The sequence below is a fragment of the Nesoenas mayeri genome, assembly GCF_963082525.1.
Source record: "Nesoenas mayeri genome assembly, chromosome: 3".
Lineage (NCBI taxonomy): Eukaryota > Metazoa > Chordata > Aves > Columbiformes > Columbidae > Nesoenas > Nesoenas mayeri.
The window spans coordinates 51605738-51625155 of NC_137544.1; the positions used below are offsets into that span (position 1 = coordinate 51605738).

Here is a 19418-nt window from a genome sequence, read left to right on the forward strand (position 1 = left end):
CTCCACAGCCCCCCTGGGCAGCCTGTTACAGTGTTCTGATACCCTTACTGAGAAGACGTTTCTTTTCAAATTTAAGTGAAACCTCTTGTGTTCCAGTTTGAACCCATTACCCCTTGTCCTACCGTTGGTTGTCACCGAGAAGAGCCTGGCTCCATCCTCGTGACACTCACCCTTCACATATTTGTAAACATTAATAAGGTCACCCCTCAGCCTCCTCTTCTCCAAGCTAAAGGGACCCAACTCCCTCAGCCTTTCCTCATAAGGGAGATGCTGCACTTCCGTAATCATCTTTGTTGCCCTGTGCTGAACTCTCTCCAGCAGTTCCCTGTCCTTCTTGAACTGAGGGGCCCAGAACCAGACACAATATTCCAGGTGCAGTCTCACCAAGCATTGTATGATAGCTCAGGTCAGAAGGGACCTATGGAGGTCATCTTGTTCAACCCTCTTTTCAGAGCAATTCCAGCCTTGAGGTTGCATCAAGTGGCTTAGGGCCTCATCCAGTTAAGTTTTGCATATCTTAAAGACTGGAAATGGTACAGCCTTGCCCTACGACCTGTTCCAGTGAACAACATAGTTTGGTTTGTCTTGCTGGAACTTGTGCCTGTTGGTTCTCTTCATTTCCCTGTGAATCTCTGAGAAAAGCCTGACGCTGTGTTCTCTGTAGCTACCTGTTAGGCAGATGAGAATAGTAAATGGATCGCCCCTCTTGCCCTTCCCTTTGTTGCACAGGATATGATTCTTGCCTAGGGTGCAACAAGTACTGGATTCAGATCTCAGAGTAGCCCACCATTTTGTGACACAACTTTTTTTATCAGAAAAGCATAACAAATTTTACTCCAGAGCTCTCATCTTCCCTGTTACATTGTGACATCTTTCTAGGCATTTTTTCCCAAGTAAGATAATTAGTCCTGATATTGTGGGTAAACCTTGGAAAACTAAGGAAATGAGTCTTGTACCTGTGTATAAAATGCATTTTCTCTAAATAGACACAGCCTTTGCAAATATCCAAACATATATCCAAGAGATCAGTCACTGTCAGTAAGGGACTCTGGAGCTACAAAAACAAAAATGGAAGTTAGCTGTGTCTTCCAACTTTACAAGCTCAGAACAACAACCTCCTCATGCAAAATTGGTATTGTTTCCTCATTTGAAATGTATAGGATTTTTCCAAAACATGCAAAGAACAGGTACAAAATCTCTGGATGTCAACACAGTGAATTCTAATTACAAACACAGTAAACTGCCAAATCACTGCAGTGCAAGGCAGGTGAATACATCCCATTCTTTGATTTGGGGCTAAAAATATCCTGGGACCTTCAGAATTGTTTCTTCACTATAGTGGAAGAAATGAGACCCTGAAAATTTCCTCCCACTATCAAATCAGGTTTGCTTGCTGTTCTATTATTCAGTATAATACTATTATTCTATTACTCAGCAGACATCTCACTACTGAAAACACAATTGAGGTCAGTGACCTAATGACATTCAATCTGGTTCACAGCAACTCTAAATGCAAGGTCAGCACTCAACATCGAGGTCCCAGAGTAGCAGGGAAAAGTCAGGTCAGATCTTGCAGGTACACAAACAGCTGAACATCAGGATGGCCTCTGAGAGAGGGAAAAACTGAGAACCTGTGGGCAGTTACAGGTTAAAAATATGTGTCTTATGGTCTTCAACCTACCTTTTGCTTTCTGGCTCCTCGTAAATAGCTAAGTAGATCCCCTCCTTCCATCAGCTCCAATATAAGGTACTGAGGTTCATTTAACAGGCAGACACCAAGTAACTTCAGAATGTGAGGGTGGTCAAATTTACTGAAAAGAAAGACACAGCTGTAAGATTCCATATAAGAAATCCAGTTGGTTGATGACTAATAAAGTCCATATAGCTGGAAGCAATGAATGAGCAGTTTGGCCTTTACAATCCTGCCTTTACCAACAAGATGATTTATCAACTCACAGTGCCTGGATTTGCTTAGTTATAGGGAGAGTTCAGGGACATCCTTTCAAGACATGGGCTTACACTGTACCTTGATGGGTACTCTAATGCATGCGTGTGTATTAAAATCACACTTCATTATATTTCCAGAAAGCAAAGAAAGGTAGCCAAATGGCAATCTCGTCTAGGAATAACATGAATTGCCACCTGCACATTAAAGGTATCTGTATTATTTTAATAGAGTACTTTTACTACTATATTCATAGTAGAACTGCTGATTCAGAGAAATGCACAGAGAAAGGAAGAGCACGAGGTGCAACATGTTATTCTCACAGTTCAGAGGAGAACCGTTTCTCACAGTACATTTTCAAGAGAAACAAAATATGCAGAAATACTTGCAGATATACTAGCAATTGTCCACGTGTGTCCAAAGAGAGGGGGATTACCACAGAGCAATCAGCACCCTCAGATATAGCACTTCTCAAAGAATGAAGAATATTTATAGCCTCTGTCAGTGCCTGTGTTCTTACAATCACAATTATTGTGTTAGAAAATGGTGTTCCCTTTGCACTGCTGTGTGAAGTGACTTGCACCAGCAGTCAGAGAAACTTGACTCTGTTGGGGGAAACCGTTGGTGTCTAAAATGCTGTCAAGTACACCAATGTAAACAAACAAATAAAACAGCGGGACAGTTTCCTTCTAACCTCTTTCAATTCACATATTATTAGGTGTGGGTAGGGACTCTAGAGGAAACTGTGAATTTGAATTTGACAGCTACCCCAGCCCCTAACATATACCTCTCAATCAGCCAAATTTCAGCACTCCCAACACCAGAAACAGGGGAAGGAGCACCTGGCACTTTCCTTACAGCTCACGCAGACCTTTCTCCACAGAGCTGTCATTCCTGACTTCCCAAGTCATGGGATACACACAAGAATTTGCTACATATATTTGTATACAAAGGACTCACCAATAATCAATATCAAATGACTTTTTGAAATACAGGCAACTCAATTTCCCCATTGCTGCATAGCATTAATGGAAGAAACAAATAGTCCTTGCTTAACTGGGGCAGTATCCCTAACACTACAATCCAGATTTTAATGAACACCCAAAAAGGCAAGGAAAAAAAAAAAAAAAAAAGAGCTATATTTAAATATCTAGCATCAACATTTGTAAGCAATCAGGTCCACTTATTTTTCCTTTCTGCTCTTGGTTTCATTTATGAGACCTTACAGATGAACATCAAGAAAAATCATTAAACCCTGCATGAGGGAATGAAATCATTCTTTTGTCACACTAAAAAGTGAAAGATTTAAAACATCTAAAACATACTTATTTAAAAACAATATTGTTTAATGGAAATATATAATGTTTTAACTTCTTTGTTCTCTTTGTTACTATGTCTGATTGTATTGGTGTACATCAATGCTTACATTTAAATGTATTAATTTCCAATTATATATTTTTCCACAATTTCTAGTTTTGGATTATTAGCTGCAACAAGAAAGCAGTATTGGGGAATCTTCAGAGACTTTGAACTATGGGTACGTATAATTTCCACACTACATAGGAAAGAAACCTTAACTGGGTTTATGACTGCTAGGTAGACTAAAAATAGATTGTAGGAAGTTTACACACGAAACTTACTATTTCCCATTAATTTACATTTTAATGACATGGAGTCATATTGGTTTTCAGGAGTCTTTTATCTCATTCAGTGTATGGTATGTGGAAAAAGGCAAAAAATGCAAGATATTTTTTTACAAGTATGTAAGTACAAAAAATAATGCCATGAAAACAAGTTTCAAATTTAATAACATTATGTTTTCTGTGTAGGATATAAATTCCTTCATTTTTCAAAAGATGCTTCTAATTCTGCATTCATGAATATTAAGGAAGAGAAGTGCAGAAATGCATCTGAAAACTAAACCACATTCTCAGTCTTATGTTACCAGCTGAAAACTCAGCCAAACTTCTACTTGTTTTCATGAAGGCTCTGGAAAACCAGATTTCTAGCTGACAATCAGACTACGTGAAATTCTCGCACTGATGACAGACACATTATTTTTTTAAGTTTGCTTCAATAGAAGAGGTATGTGGCAACCTCTAGTGGTAAGTATGTACATTTTTAAAAAACAGTTATTTGAAACTTCAAGGCACCAGCTGGTTCTGATATTTTTATTTTGGTAAAATGGGATTAGCCAAATGTTACCCAACTGCCTTTAACAACAAATGCAGTTATAAGGAAGCAAAGGTACTGAAATAATCTGTACAAACCCAATAAATCCATGACATGAGCACGCTGAACTTGCTGTCTGTATGTTAAATTTTGTTAATCAGTTTCATAGTTTTATTTTTAAAATATTAATCAACAGTGATTTAATTCTTTTGCAGCAAGAGAAGAACACCCACAAAACACCACAGTAATTTGTTTAGAGGAAAGTGTTACTTTCATTCCTCTTGAAGGCCACCACCCTCACATGATACTGGCTCCAAAGGGTGTCCAGTGGCAGAGCTGTCCCTACCTCATTAAGTGTGCCTCCTTCAAGAATTCACTCTTCTCATGGTCTGTCGCACCCTTCTTCAAAGTCTACTCAATAGAAAGCAAAAGTGTAATAGCACTTAGGTCACCACCACCATTATCATGTAGCACTTAAGTAAAGTAATCAGACATAGACATGGCCTTAAAATACACATTTAGCAGTCATTACAAGGAAATAGGCTCAGCCCTGAGTTACTTGCAAGAAATACTGCAGGAAAATACCCAAATCTGTCAACACCTGTTTCTGTGGTTTAACCTCTGAGCCAAATCCCTCTGCCCACCCCACTCGGTTGCCAGAGGAATGCATAGCTGCAATTACCTTGACTGCTACTTTGGATTCTCCACTTCCATCTGCCAGGATGTCTACTGCAGTCCCTTCATACACCTCTCCAAATGCTCCACTTCCTAACAATTTGTGTAAGTTCAGTTTGTCCCGAGGAAAAGCTGGCAATGATTCAATCTCTGCTTGAGAAGGAAGAGTGCTACAAAACAGCAACAGTAGTCACTTGTTCATACCTAAGAATGTTCAAAATGATATTAAAATTCTTCCTTAAATGAATCTGGTACTATTTGTCTCATTTGATACATTTAAAGGGAGCTCAAGTGAGGCCTGGATGTTTTGGAAGCTATTGTAAAACATTAGGTGTTCTATCTTCCCTGTGTACTTGTGTTTCTTGCCAATGTGAGTGTGCAGGGTGGGCTGGGGGCGACCCAGGCCAGGGTGCACACCAGAGAGCCAATGTGGCATGGCCTACTTCAGAGCAGACCTGCCCTGCGGTGCAGATGCAGCCCTTAACTCCACCTTGAGGTGTCACTGATGAAAACCAGTCCAGGGAAGCCCTCTTAGATGTTTTTGTCCTGAAAAATAAATTTGCTCCAGAAACATACCTTACAGCATAACAGGCATTGGCTAGTCCCACTGTCTCAGCCATTCCCCTGAGTCGAGCTAATTCTTTATCTTCCTTCATAAACAGTATCTGCCCAGGCATGGCCTGTTTTCCGGATTTCCATCTTTGGTGCCATACTGGAACAGAAAAGCAGACCATCAGACATTTCACTCTGAGAGTATCCCAGTGTGCAAGCAGGCTGAAAGGCTACAGCTGTTTTGGTATTCTGTTCAATATGTCCCCTCAGAGCTCATGTAAGCAAGACATTTCTGTCTGGTCACCATCTTTTTCCCACAAAACACAGACAACTGGTCCTTGAGCTGAGAAATTAGTCAAGACCTGAACACAAAGGGCTACTGCTGTATCCCAGGGAGACGGTGAGGAGTGAGAGGGCAGGATCACCACATACAGACACCTACATCTCAGGGTAATCTCTACATCAGTAGAGATCAGTAACTATGCCTACATTCATGCAGTCCTAAAATTACATTCGGTCCTTTGAAGGCAACCGTGAGGCTGATGTAGCCCACAGTGAAAATGAGTTTGACACCCCCGCTCTACATCCTGTCTTCAGGCACAAAGCTTAAGAGAGAAAAAATGGGACCCTTTGCAGAATAAAAGCAGTATCCAACTTGAGAGTTCCTTCAGCAATCCTGTGTTCTTCTTGCAGGGAATCGACAGCAAGAGCTGCCTGAGGATAGCGTGAATTGGAATCCTGCCCTTGATACTGAAGACATAATCTACCATCTCTAGGGCCTCAAAGGATGAGAAAATACAAATTCCTGTCAGCTCTTACCCTGGGGATTTTTCAGTGTTTTCCTAAACCTAAAGGCTGATCATGTCTCACTATTTGAACTGCCTTTTACTGAGACCTGGCAAACCAAGGATATGCGAAAAACTCAGCTACATACCAAAGCCAAATAGCGTGGCCACAGTCAAACTCAGCACGACAGCTCCGCTCACAGCAGCAATGGCAATGATGGTGTCTGGGGAGATAACTGTATCTATTAAATAGAAGGGGAAAATTGGCTAGTGACTCTGTACACAAACAAAATCAGTCCTAAAGAGCTGAGCAAACCTGAGAGAACCCTTGAGCTGCCTGCTGTGTAAATGTTTTCATCTGCACAAAGTTCTCTTGCAAGCTGTATGTAGATGTCTACATTTGGTCAAATTAATCTTACTCCCACAGCTCTGAGCCACTCCTGTGGTGATGATCTACTGTGTACATGGAAAGAGAAAATGCTGAACTGTTTAACCACTCCAGGTGGGATTTTCAAAAACACTCACAAAGTGCAGGTCCAATGTTCTGTCTAAAGGCAAAAAGTAATCCTCACATCTTTACCTGGTGTGGGAGCTTGCCTTTATTTCAGGAATCATACCACAATGCAGTGTTCAGGCCCACAGAGATTAACTGGTATAAATGATCAGAAGCAAATTTCAGTGTTCAGGCCCACAGAGATTAACTGGTATAAATGATCAGAAGCAAATTTCAGGCCCACTGTGCTGTGCAGAAGAGCCTGGATGAGCACCATTACCTGGGCTCACCATATAAAAGTCGCCATTTACCAGTGCTTAGACACATTACTTCACCTGTTCAGCAATATCATTATTAAAATAGTAGGTCTGTCTTCATAAATTGGTATGGTTATTCTGAATACAAAACTTCATTAACAGAGTGACAAAGTACGGGACATACCTTCACCCAAAATTATATCCTTGCTTGTGTCACTGTATTCACCAAGTCCCAGCGCATTTGCAGCTGCCACTCTGAACTGGAAAGTTCCTTCTAGGTTCTTGGCCTCCCATGTGCAAATGCTGATACAGGAGCCATTGTAAACCACCTCCCACAAGGACTTTGTGGTGTTGTTAGAATGCTTCCTGCAACAGGCAGAGCAAAATAACACAGGTATGTCATTAACATAGGTCAGATTACTTCTTTCCCTCCCATCTTTCTTCACTTCAGTTCCATGGCCTTCAAAATATCTCTCTCTGCCTGCATGAAAGAAAGCTCAATCTCATAATGGGGTTTTGGCTACGGAGCAGAAGATTGTATTATACCATTTCAGCAATGCTAGGAATTACACATCTTTAGCTTGGCATTGGAAATGAAATGCTAGAATGTTTTAGACATAAAAATCTCCAGCACTGTTTCACCTGTTCCAGTAAATACCTCACAGCCAAGAGTTCAAAACTTTCCTATTTGGTTTTCAGAAAAAAAAAAAAAAAAACAAACATTTATTTTTGTATCCTGCTAGAGGTTTTTGCTTTCCTGGGCCCAGAGTAATTCAGTGGCTCTTGTGCATCAGGTTTCACAAGCTAAACAGGAAGCAGGTCATTGGCAGGGAAGCCCCGATTCTTCAGCTAGCCAGTTTCCCACAGTATCTGCTGACTGCTGGGTATATTTCTTCCTTTCCCCATTGGACTGAGATTGATTGCTCACAATAAATTCAGAGCTGATTATTCACCGACCAAAAGCAGACCATGTATTTCAACTTGAAAGGCCATATCTGAAATATCATTTCATGTCACGCAAGACACTAGTATTTCATATGAAATAACCTTCACGTGCATGTCAATCATTCTCCCAATACACTTTAATGAAGCAAAAAAAAGGTCAAACACTTCTAAATCAGAAAGACATGGGAAAACTGTGTGTTCATGTCCTTGGTGTGTACACATCCCTACCAGAACTGTATGAAAAACAGGGTTTGTTTCAAAGGTCTGTGCAAATATTTTCTAGAATGCTATACCACTGGCCTAACATTTTTCTATCATCTGGTGTAAAATGACCATGAGGTTCAAAGCTAAATTCAGACAAAAATATCAGCATGTGCACATTCAAACTGCAGGAGGAATGCTCATTTCATTAAAAAGCCCAACACCTTAGCAATGTATTAAGATTTCAGAGATGAATGAGAAGCTGGAGCCTAGAGAACACAGTGGCTAACACACAGCCCTGACACAGGCCAAGGGTCTGTCCTTTCTCTACCCATGCACAGCAAGCCAGGTACAAACTGGTGGTTGGCATATCAAAATTATGGTGGTCTCATAGCACGCAGGTCAGTGCTTCTACACACTCACAGAACTGTATGGAGGAAGCTTACAGCACCAGGAAAGTATGTCTGGGTGAAAACTTATATAGGTAAAGTATGCCCAGCTCCACGGTGCTGTCAGTCGTTAGCTTTCATAAGCACAGAGTTAGCTGAGGAAAAGGAAATAATATCTGAGTTTAAAAAATTGCTTCCCTCCATCAGTCCTGATTTCGAAAAATGTCATAGGAATATATCAGAAGATGGACTTTCCCCATTTTTAAATAATGCATTAAGTCTTGCATTGCCTACCTTAAATAAACCTCTTCAGGGTCATGGCTAAAAAATTAGAAATTTCAAAGTCATTAACCACAACAATACACTCTAACCTGTCCATTCAGCCCTTACAATGCCAGTGCAGGAATGAGTGAGAACTCACACTCTATAGATACCTAATGATTGTGACATGTATCGTCCAGACAAACTGTATTTGATGACAGAGTGCTTTAAAAATTATCTGGTCATCCCAAATTCGTGGTAATACCTTCTTCCTGGCCACTTTGTAAGACCTTTCCATGATTCCTCTGAACACTATTTCTACATATATTTTAGCTGAGAATACATATTAAGTGTTTAAAATTTGTGCTTTGACAGTATCTCCAAATCTTCTTCTAATTCACCAACATATATCCAAATATATCCCTGTATTTCAGGGTTGGTCTGTAATATTGTTAGCGTGCATTTTCTTCTAAGTTTTCCAGGAATTTCTGGAAATGGTGGCTACTTAGTTTACCTGAGAAAGAGATCTCATGAAAAAGGCCATTTTTGAGAAGGGTCATTGATATTTCACTCTTCCTATCGGAGCCAAACTGAAAGCCTCTGCACACCCAGATTTGTTATGGGCAGCTCTCTATGGGAAGAGTACCTGCATGCATAGCTTACCTGCTTTCTAAGATGTAGTAGGTCAGGTTGCTTCCATTGTCATCAGCCTTTTCCCACTGTACAGAGTTTTTGGTGTCTTCTGATTTTTTTGGAACTCCTGGCTTACTGGGAACACCAGCTAAGACCAAAGAAGGGGAGAAACAGAACACTTACAATGTGTTTATAGCAAGACAAGGGGCTAATGGGAACAGACAAAAATTTAGATGTGCACATGAGTGTTTAGAAATACAAGGCAATGGAGGATCTTTATCAATAGTACCCATGAAGTATGAATCTTCAGCCTTTGCTTTGTGATGTACAAGTTTCAAAATTTTCATTCACATGCAGCCTTTCACCTGTAGTTATGAGTTCATATGCATATAGGCATTTCATCTCAGTTCCCCTCACTCTTTTCCTGTGCTCCACTTGAAAGTGAACCTCATTTGTTTCACCCTTTTACTTTTGCAGATGTGATACTGTGCTATTTATTTTTCAAACACACACAACTATTGGTTTTTAGTACAAGAAAATTGCCTGCTAAATTTTATAAAATATCGTGTTTGAAAATTCATGTCCTGAAAAGAGTCTTAAAACCTTGTTATCCTACATTCAGTGCTTACCTGTAGTTTTAAAGCTTGTTGGAGAGGAAGTACTTTGCACTCCTGTAACATAAACTACTGTTACTCTTACAAAGTAGTTGGTTGAAGGAAGAGTTCCTGTGAGATTGCATGTGTAAACAAGATCTGCTGTGCACGCAGTGCTTGCAGGAGAAAACCAGTCACTTTTTGTTTGCCACTAGAAAAATAAAATATCATCATGGTCAACTTTCTTACTCTGCTGAAATTGTGTCACAGTTCTATTCCTGGGTAGATTAATTACTTTTCCACCTTTTAATATCATAGGGGAAAGTTTATGCATGTGCTGTTTTAATCACGCGACTTTGTCCTCTTGGAGACCAAGGACAAAAAACCCATTTTTTTCTTTGTTTTCAGGAGACCTACAAGTCTTGGCAGTCACAAAGGACAACAGATTAAGTGGCCCCTTTGCACAGCCAAAAGGAGCCTTTCCCTTGCTTATCTCTGTACATCTTGTATTTCTGGATCACTGTGACGGACCCATGAGTTCAGCTTGCCATGATGCACTTGAAAGAAGACAGTTTAGTGGAATTGTGCTATGACATTTGTTTTACGGCGGATGGGAAATGTTTGGTGTAGGTCTAATGAATCTGATGATCTATATTAAGGAATCTACGTGATCCAGTTTAGCACATGACATTTTCTGTGTCTAATGGTCCAGACGTTAAAATCTGAAGCTTCCATCCATACTGCTCTCACTGCAGCACTTACCTCGACAGTCTGCACTTCCAGACCCATCTTTCTCTCCATCATTTTCTCCTAGCCTCTATTACAAGAAAATAAAATTCCTATACTAGCTTGTAGCTCATATTAAATGCTGAAAATCCCTTTCTTCTCTTTCTTGTGCAGAGCAGACATAGGATATGTAGCTACAAGCCAGCTTGAGGGAGGGCAGTGAGGAAAAAGGGAGGAGACTCTACTGAAACCGGAGACCTGGGAGGAATTCTGATGGGGTCATCCAGGATGTCCTTTGGCACTATGGAGTATTAAATGCTACAGCTGCACTCCCCCTTGTTCCTGGCAAACACTGCCTCCATCCTGCCCCTTCTGAGCCACTGACACTGACATCATCCTGCCCAAATTAACCACTGAGACTCTTCAGATTCATCCTGCCACCCCATGCTGCTCATGAGGAGAGAGTGGGTTAAATTTGCTCATCTGGAAAAAAAATAAAGGGTATTTTTACCTTACGCAGCTCAAACCAAAAGCTGGTTTCATTAACATGTAGAGGAGCTCTCCATTCCAGCTGGACACTGGTGTTTCTGGGAACTATATTGTCAGGTGCAGCTGGAGTCTCAAAAGTCTTTGCAATAACAGGGACACTTTCAGAAAACCAGTTCTCATTGGGATGAAAAGCAAGAACCTGATCAAGAAACAGATAAACGGTACAACACCAGACCAACTGGAAAAGTGGCGTTAGCAGCTCCAAGTGTTTGGAAGATTGGCTGTTTTCAACAAGACAATATTCAGGCAATATAGGTATAGGTGTATAAAAACTTTGAGCCTCACAGCTGAGGCGTTACACATCTTCAGATTGGAAGTTCATGGCCTAGAGTTCCCTTCCTCAGAGATTCTTCTTAATTTCTAATTTGATCTTTCTAAAAAGACTCTTCTCTTTCTAGACTTCTCTTAAATGCCACAAACTCTTACACAGGCATACAGGTCTCACATCACATACTGTGCAATATTTCAGAATCAAAAACATACAAGATAAGGAAATGCCCTAGTATACTGCCTTACAGTAAGCCACAAATATGACAAGATGTTTGAGTATGCATACTTACAGATATACATAAAGGTACACAGGTTTGTAGGTATTCCTCATTTTACCATCCAAATCATTCATAGAAGCACAAAATCAGTTTAAGGAGAGAACAGATCCTGTCCAGTCATCACCTCAGTATTCTCCATGGGTGAACTGGGATAACCACTCTCTCAGAGTATGTGATGCATTCAGTGTGCATTCTGCAGACATGTTTACTTGGTTGCTTTTGAAAACGTCACCCTGGTGATAGCCCTGCTGACCTGATACATCATTTATTATTTTCCTTTTAACCCTTCACCTGTAAAGGGCGAAGCAGTATGTTTTGTTCTCATGAATCCACATTGGACATTTTTATTCTTCTGTTATCCTCTAGATAGTTGTAGACCAACTATTTACCATTTTGTCCTAATAATACCTATATATGCTCTGATATAGTCCTAGTAAAACCATATATATCCCTAAAATAACTTCAGGTACTAAATTCACACAAAGTAGTCTATAATTTCCTTTTTGAAGTTAAGTGTAACTTTATTTTTTTTGTAGTTCTGTGGGACTTCCTCTCTTCCAAAAGTTACTGAAGATAATTATGAACATTCATAGACTATTTTTAACCAGCTCCTTAGGTAGCTTAAGGCCACCAGATGCTGTTGACTTAAATATATATAACCTACATAAATATTCTTTAACCTGATCTTTTCTTCTCCTGATCTGTTCTGCTAACATTGGCTTCATGCAATTCTGTCAAATATCTAGTCACAAGCCTCCTGTTCTTAAAAACCAACCAAACAAAAAAAAAACACTAGATACAGCAACCTATTCTTCCTACTGTCTTCCTCTTCAGAATACTAATAGAGCCTTCCCAGCTGCCTTTTTAGTCCTTGCTGCTTTGAATTCTTTTGGTTCCTCCACCTTCTTGATTTTGTTTCAACATTAAGATATTTTTCCTGCTCACTTTTACAGAAATGACTACTGCTCAGGGAGGTAATATTGACATTACTTTAGGATGATGCTTCCCCTGCCCTGGCTGCCCCAAAAGTCTCGCTGCCTGAGTCTGAGAGCAGGGTGGGGTGGGGGGGTCGGGGGCTGCTCTGTCTGCCCCCAATTCTCACCATTCATAGCCCAGCATAACTACACAAGACACCGAAGTTTTTGTGCAACACTGGTGTGGGAGTCCACATGAACTGCAGCAGCTGATGGATGGATATCCCATTCTGCTGCTTCTGCTAGGTAGCCTGCGGCTGGCCTCTTATTATTTCTGTCTTCCTCTGTCTATGACTTGCTTGGACAGTGGAAGAAACTACTTTTTCCCTTGCATCGACAGCATCATGTTTCAATGCAATCCAAAATCAGAGGGTTTGTAACCACCCTTCAATATTCTTGTCTACAGAAATTGTCTTCAAAGGTCACCAAATACCCAAGCCCCTACTTGCATGTTTGAATTATTGTTAGTCCTCTACATCTGTTAAAGGATCAGCATTGATATATTGTACTTGTTATGAACTTTGCATGCATATTTTATAGTACACTTTTCTTTAAAATGTGACTGCTGGAAGACAGAATCAGACAAATATTAATCCAGTCATGTACTATATCTCTATGAATATTTCAGATACTTTTTGGTGTATTGGACTAAGAATTTTTTTTTTTTTTCCTAAATGAAAAGTTGTTGATTAAATGAAAAGCAGCAATTCACAAAATGGCTGAGTTTGCTCTTGATGTAACATAAGGAGGTTTCTTCTTTATGAAGGTTTCAGATATGTTGCTTTCCTGAGAAAAGCTTTTATCTTTTGGCCATGCACTCACATAGCCCTGGTTATTGCACTACAACTTGTCCTTCAAAAGCAGGTCACAGTTCCAGGCAACCTCCTTTCAGAACAGAGGTTAGCCATCACTTGCCCCTCTCTTAGAGTGTTGCATGGAGATTGAGGGCAGTAACAACAGGATTGCAGCAGAAACTCCTATTTATTTTTGAGATTCGTGATGTGCTCCCCAAATAGAAAAGACCTCAGTTCTAGGATTTTATCTGAATTATCTATACAGGAATAAACTGTGGTGTTTATTTTTCCTTAAGACTAAAGGACTGAGAGACGTCTGCCAAGTTTTGAATTCATACTTTCAAAACACACATATAGCTTTCCAGAAGAGCAACTTAAAGATTTGCAAGTTAGTGCAGGTAAAGCTGCTTATATTATACCTTGAATGAATTGATTGTTCCAGATTGGAGCCCACTGACAGACCAGGCAAGTGTCCCATCTGGAAATTCACTTTTTCGCAAGGGTGTCGCTGGGACAGGAGGCCATAAATTAACACAGATTTGATAGCGGACAGATTCCAGAAGTCCATTTGGCTTCAAAGGTTCACTCCAAGAGATGTTGATGGTAGTGTCAGACAAAACCACTGTCTTAATGGAATCAACTGCCTCTGGGACTGAAACAGAAAGAAAAAATAATTTCCTCTCAGGGACAGATGTCACTAGAGGGTTTTTTTTGTTTATTTTCTTGTGTTACTTTTAGAGAAGTCAAGAAATATCACTGAAAAAAGGTTACAAGTATATGGATATAACCCATTTACAGGGTTGACATTCTACACATGTAAAACTTATATTCTTGTAGTCAGTCAGCTGCAGACAAGTTCAAAATATTTTGAGGGACTTTTTTAGTATTGCCTTGGTTATGCTACCATGCAAGCAGACAAAAAAACCACCAGCTGTTGTCCTATACTTCTACATTTGTAGTCGTATCACTGAATTCCTGCTGTCTGTTTCCTAATCAGGGTCTCAGATGTGAGTTTAATATGATGCTTACTTCGATATGCACTGGCAAAAGTACTCATGTACTATTCCAATTGGAAAGTCCTTTCTTGAACCGAAAAGTCTGAAGGAAGAAAACCCTAAACTCAGCATTGTTTGCCATCATTTACAGTTTCGATCAGAAACACATGGTCTGGCTAAGCTGTGTAAGCACGAAACTGGGTTGCTGGTCTAATGTCCATGCCAACTGGTTACTCACTAATTGTTTTGGAAAAATTACACCTTCCTTTGAAACTTTGAGATCACAAACTTCGAAATCATATATGACATGCCCCAACTCCACATTAAAAATTATTTTTTCCTATTGAACTATCTACATAGGTAAAAAGTTAAGGCATTATCTATGTTCCTAGCATAAAATAATTATGAGTACATATGCTATAATGTATATTCTAGGAGCAAGACTGCAGATTATTTAACTGAAACATACAGAAGCTGGACTAGTAAAGACAAAGTCTAATTTCACTAGCTAAAACATATGTGGAGAAAGAGTGACACTCTATGGCAAGAGCAATGCAGTAGTTTTTCCAAGTTGTCTTCCTTGCTTTTTGTTGGAAAGTAGAGATTAATCCTGAGTTTCATGTTTCATTTTAACTTGACTGAAAAATTCCATTTGAGTGGAGCAACCCAGTCTCCTGTTTCTTATGCTACCTTTGTGTTTTGTCCCCGAGAGGGTGTACATTGCTGCGGGATGGTTCAGAAGCAAGTGTGTGAATTCTTGTCACATCCCAATAGTATTCAGGCTTATTTGATCAGCGTGTCATATAGATTTTTACAATACAGATGTGGATTCCCATGCAAAGAATTGACATCTACTTATCACAGGCCAGCTTTTGGTTTTTTATTTCTTGCCATAGTGTCCTAAAAATATATGCTCGTAATAGCCAGAGAACCACACAGAATGAGAGCCTATTTGCTTGATGCTGCAGATGCTAAAAGGTCAGAATGTTAAGAGGAAAAAAAAAATGCATGGTGGAAGAGAATTTCCAAAGCATAGCATCCCTGGATCCTGAAAGAAGAGTGGCAGTGTGCCTGCTCCTCTTGTTCCACTTTCATTTAAAAAACGAAGAGAGGCTCATCTTAAATTGAGGTTTTCTTGACAGGAAAAACATGACTGCTCTCAGGACAAGAAACAAGGAATGATCTGTGCTTAAGAGGAGCCACTGACAGCTCACAGGTGATGCTCTTCTGTGAACAACAGTGGCAAAAAGGAACTTTACTTCTTCTATGGATGAACCTTTAAAGAAACACTGAGACAAGTAAGAAAAACACAGCGGTGGCTGCACTTATTCCAATTCCAGTTGCTTCAGCACCTTCTGAAGCATCCAAAGGCCAAGCAGAGGTAAAGAAAGAGAAGGGGAAATCATAGGACTCCTGCTATGGCATCCTGTCTGCCTATCACAGCAATATCTCCATAGCTGCATAGTCTGCAGAGCTGTACATCAGCTATGGGCAGCCTTGCTGTAGCTGGGTTAACTGAGCTAATGCCCAAGGACCAGGTGTTGCCATGCCTCTCAGTTTCATTCCATCACCTTCTTTCAGAGAAGAATTGCTCCAGTGCTGCAGGACAAAAGCCAGACAGGAAAGCTAGTGAAGGTGCAGCTATAGCATTCCCACATTACTGTGAGTTCAACAGCAAGCATCTCTGGGTACAATCTCCACAGTCTTTCCTGCAAAATACAAACTGCCTGCCATGTAGGCTTAGTTACAATTCTGCCTTGCTGACCTGGTTATTGTCAGAGGTGCCTGATGGCTCTGCAAGTGGTGAGTTTATGTGGATCAAGCTGACCCTGGCTGGTGACACCAGGCACAGTCAATGGAGCACAGTTACAGAGCAAACCAACCCAATAGAAGAGCAAGTGCTATGTATACTACAGGAAATAGCTAGCTCTCATCGTAGTTTTCCTTGTTTTCATCAAGTGAGTCCAGCAGTTCCACTCAAATGGTGAGAAAATTATCTGAAGAGCAGTGCAAATTCAGCTCCTCATGAAGACAGATACAAGTGTACATCTGTATACACACACATGCAAAACAAGAAAAAGTCCTGAGCAGCTACTTCTAGTGGGTTGGGTTGCAAGGCAACACAACCCATGCAAAGGCACAGCATGCACCTTCAGATAATCCTTTTCTTTCTGGGGGATGACAAGATGCATCTTCCTGCCCTAATTAAGATATTTCCAACCACAGAAAACATCTAGCTCAGACTAGTAGTATTCTCAAAGAATAAGGACATCTTGAACTTGGGCTGCTTATGAATCTCAGTTGCTCTTGTGGCAACTGAGCAAAGCTTCTGGGCCACGTTGACTTCAAGGACAGATGGGAGACACGCTGGCACTCCTAGTGCCAGCACCTGGGTCTGCATTGAAGTGCAGCAGAGAGTGGAGTTTCCTCATTATGAAATGCCCCATGTTTCAACAAGTACGACAAGATGAGCAGTCAGTAGTTTTGGACTCAAGTAGATATCTGAATGCACAAACAAAAACCATCATTTCTAGTTTCTATTTAGTTAGGGAACTAAGGCAGCACCAGATCTATGTTCTGCAATGGAAAGTCCAGCATGGGGTGGAGAGGATAACTATGAAGGTAAGTAATCCTTAACCGGTCCACTCTCTGCCCTAAATTACACAGTGAATATTCAAGTTCAAATCACTACTCCTTTCTTCTTCTAATGTAAAAGGGCCTGAGAAGGCCACATCAAAATTCTTGAAATCAGCTGAAAATGTGCAATTAGCATTCAGACCAAGAGAAGTAAAAATAAAGTGTTGTGGTTTTGGCCTGGTTCACAATAAATCAAACCTGCATTACTCTAAGAAATAGTGATTATGAGAAAAATGTCAAGCCATGGGGAAAAATCTTAATGCTGAATAATGCACGTATTTAAACATGCATAATCACATATACATTCAAATACAATTTATTAAAAATGTGGTCCAAGGCAGAAACTGGAACTGTTTAGCCACTTTTGACCACAGTTTATCTTTCCTCAGGAAGCCAATGAGAGAAAGCGCTAGAGAATACATATATGTGTTATGAATCTTACAGATTCATCAAGTCTGGTTGCCAAAACGTTATGAAGATCTACACAGGTTACATTTTAAGCAGAAAATTTCTCTGTTTTCTGATTTGCAACCCAAACTTACACACCTCTTCCTTTAACTGAGATGAGAATTCCTTTCAAAGCCAGAATAAAATGTGAAACAAACCTCCATACAGAGTTGTGCCAATTGTCTCTTTTCCCATAGGCAGCACTTCCTGATCTGAATAGTAGTTTCTCACTGCAACTTGTATGACATAACTTGAAAATGGCTGTAGATTGTCTATGACGGCTATAGGACCCTGAAATTCCTGTAATTCAAAATCAGACAATAAACAAGTATTCTTAGAAAAGATATTCATATGTCAATCCAATCATCTGTCAATAAAATGAGTGTTAAAAAAAATACAGTAGTGCTTTTGCATTCTAATACACCTTAGCATTTAATTAAAAAAAAAGTTAAAATGATAGTTTTATTAATAGGTCACTACAGAAAGTACATGCTAAAAAAACAAGCTGAGGTGTAATTAGCATGGCTACAAAAGCATATTGTTCAGTGCCTGGTGCTTAAATAGGAAATGGCAAAGTCCAAAAAAAATGTAACAGAAGAAAAAATTACTTTAGGCAAGTACATTTACCACAAAACATATGAAGGCAGGCCTTATGATTGCTGGAGAGTCTCAAGGGTTATTTAAACAGATTAATATCAACCACAACTGCTCTTTTTACAAGTACAAACTGAAAACCTGTTTTAACAGGATTTTAGCAAAGACATGTTAAAAAGTAGAGGAGTACTTGCACAGAGGAAAGCTAAAGAATCTCCTACTTAACAAATACTGATGAGAAAGGGGAATTACTATTGGGGATATAGAACTGGAAAAAATCCCTGAGTTAAAGTAACAAAATGGCTTGTAAAATGACTAGCAGTGATATCACATTCCCTGTTCACATATGATATCATGTGCATTTTTACTCCAAAATAACCATACCAATGGGGTTTGCTGTAGAGCAGACAAATGGTAGCTTGAGTTCCCGTGGCTGTTAGTCATTTGTCCAAGAAATACCAGATATGTTGGCGTAGGCTGCGATATGCCAGGACATAGCTGCTGTGGTGTGGCAGATGGCAAGCTTAATGTAATACTGGTGTTTGTCGTATCAAGAATAGTAGGTTTCTCAGTGTCTAACAATAAAATCAGGCATCTTTCATCTAGGAAAAACATCAAAAAATGAAAAAAAAATTACTGCTGGACCAATTCAAACTTACATGGCATTCAATTACCATTCCTACGAGAAAGCATAACCATAAATTATTCTCTCTTTTTTCACAAACAGAAACAGAAAAAAGATCCCACCTGAATGTACTTTCTTGATCACTTTCATGGACACAAAAATGTCAGTCATCAAAGTAAAGTCTCATGAACAGATTCACTTAAGGTACAGATTTACTGAAGAATTTAAGTTCAAGTGCCTAAAGACCTTGGAAATCCAGATCGTGTTGCTGTATTATCAAGGACAGTACACACTGATGAGTATGAACTTACTTGTCACAGAAAGGACAGATATGCATAATAGAGAGCAACTTTCTCTAGCAACTTTTTCTCTCTTCTCTTCCAAACAGATTTTCACTTGCAAAGTTCACAGTAACACAACAGGGAAAGGGAAGACAGATTTTGGAAGCAGAAAAGGAGTCTATAGAGAGAACACAATAGGAAACTACTCTCTGATGGTAAACAAAAAGTAACAAAAGAACACCCCTCATTACTTGACTCGATGATCCTGAGGGTTTCTTCCAAGTGAAAGGATTCTATGGTTCTGAATGGACTTGCTGCCAAGAAGGAAAAGATTAAGGAGATGCATG

The 19418-nt window shown here is 39.8% G+C and overlaps 1 protein-coding gene across 1 annotated transcript in view; it reads right to left on the reverse strand.

The window, feature by feature from the left end:
- Positions 1-19418, reverse strand: part of ROS1 (ROS proto-oncogene 1, receptor tyrosine kinase) — a gene marked incomplete at its 5' end in the record, with an annotated part of 72297 nt that overhangs the window by 16501 nt on the left and 36378 nt on the right. Inside the window, 13 exons of the mRNA XM_080342285.1 lie at positions 957-1054; positions 1682-1811; positions 4464-4528; positions 4800-4962; positions 5369-5504; positions 6279-6371; positions 7064-7245; positions 9339-9456; positions 9938-10112; positions 11139-11315; positions 13912-14144; positions 17730-17871; positions 18550-18767. Of these exons, the coding sequence (XP_080198411.1) occupies positions 957-1054; positions 1682-1811; positions 4464-4528; positions 4800-4962; positions 5369-5504; positions 6279-6371; positions 7064-7245; positions 9339-9456; positions 9938-10112; positions 11139-11315; positions 13912-14144; positions 17730-17871; positions 18550-18767 (1930 nt within the window). The remainder of the gene's footprint in view (positions 1-956; positions 1055-1681; positions 1812-4463; positions 4529-4799; positions 4963-5368; positions 5505-6278; positions 6372-7063; positions 7246-9338; positions 9457-9937; positions 10113-11138; positions 11316-13911; positions 14145-17729; positions 17872-18549; positions 18768-19418) is intronic.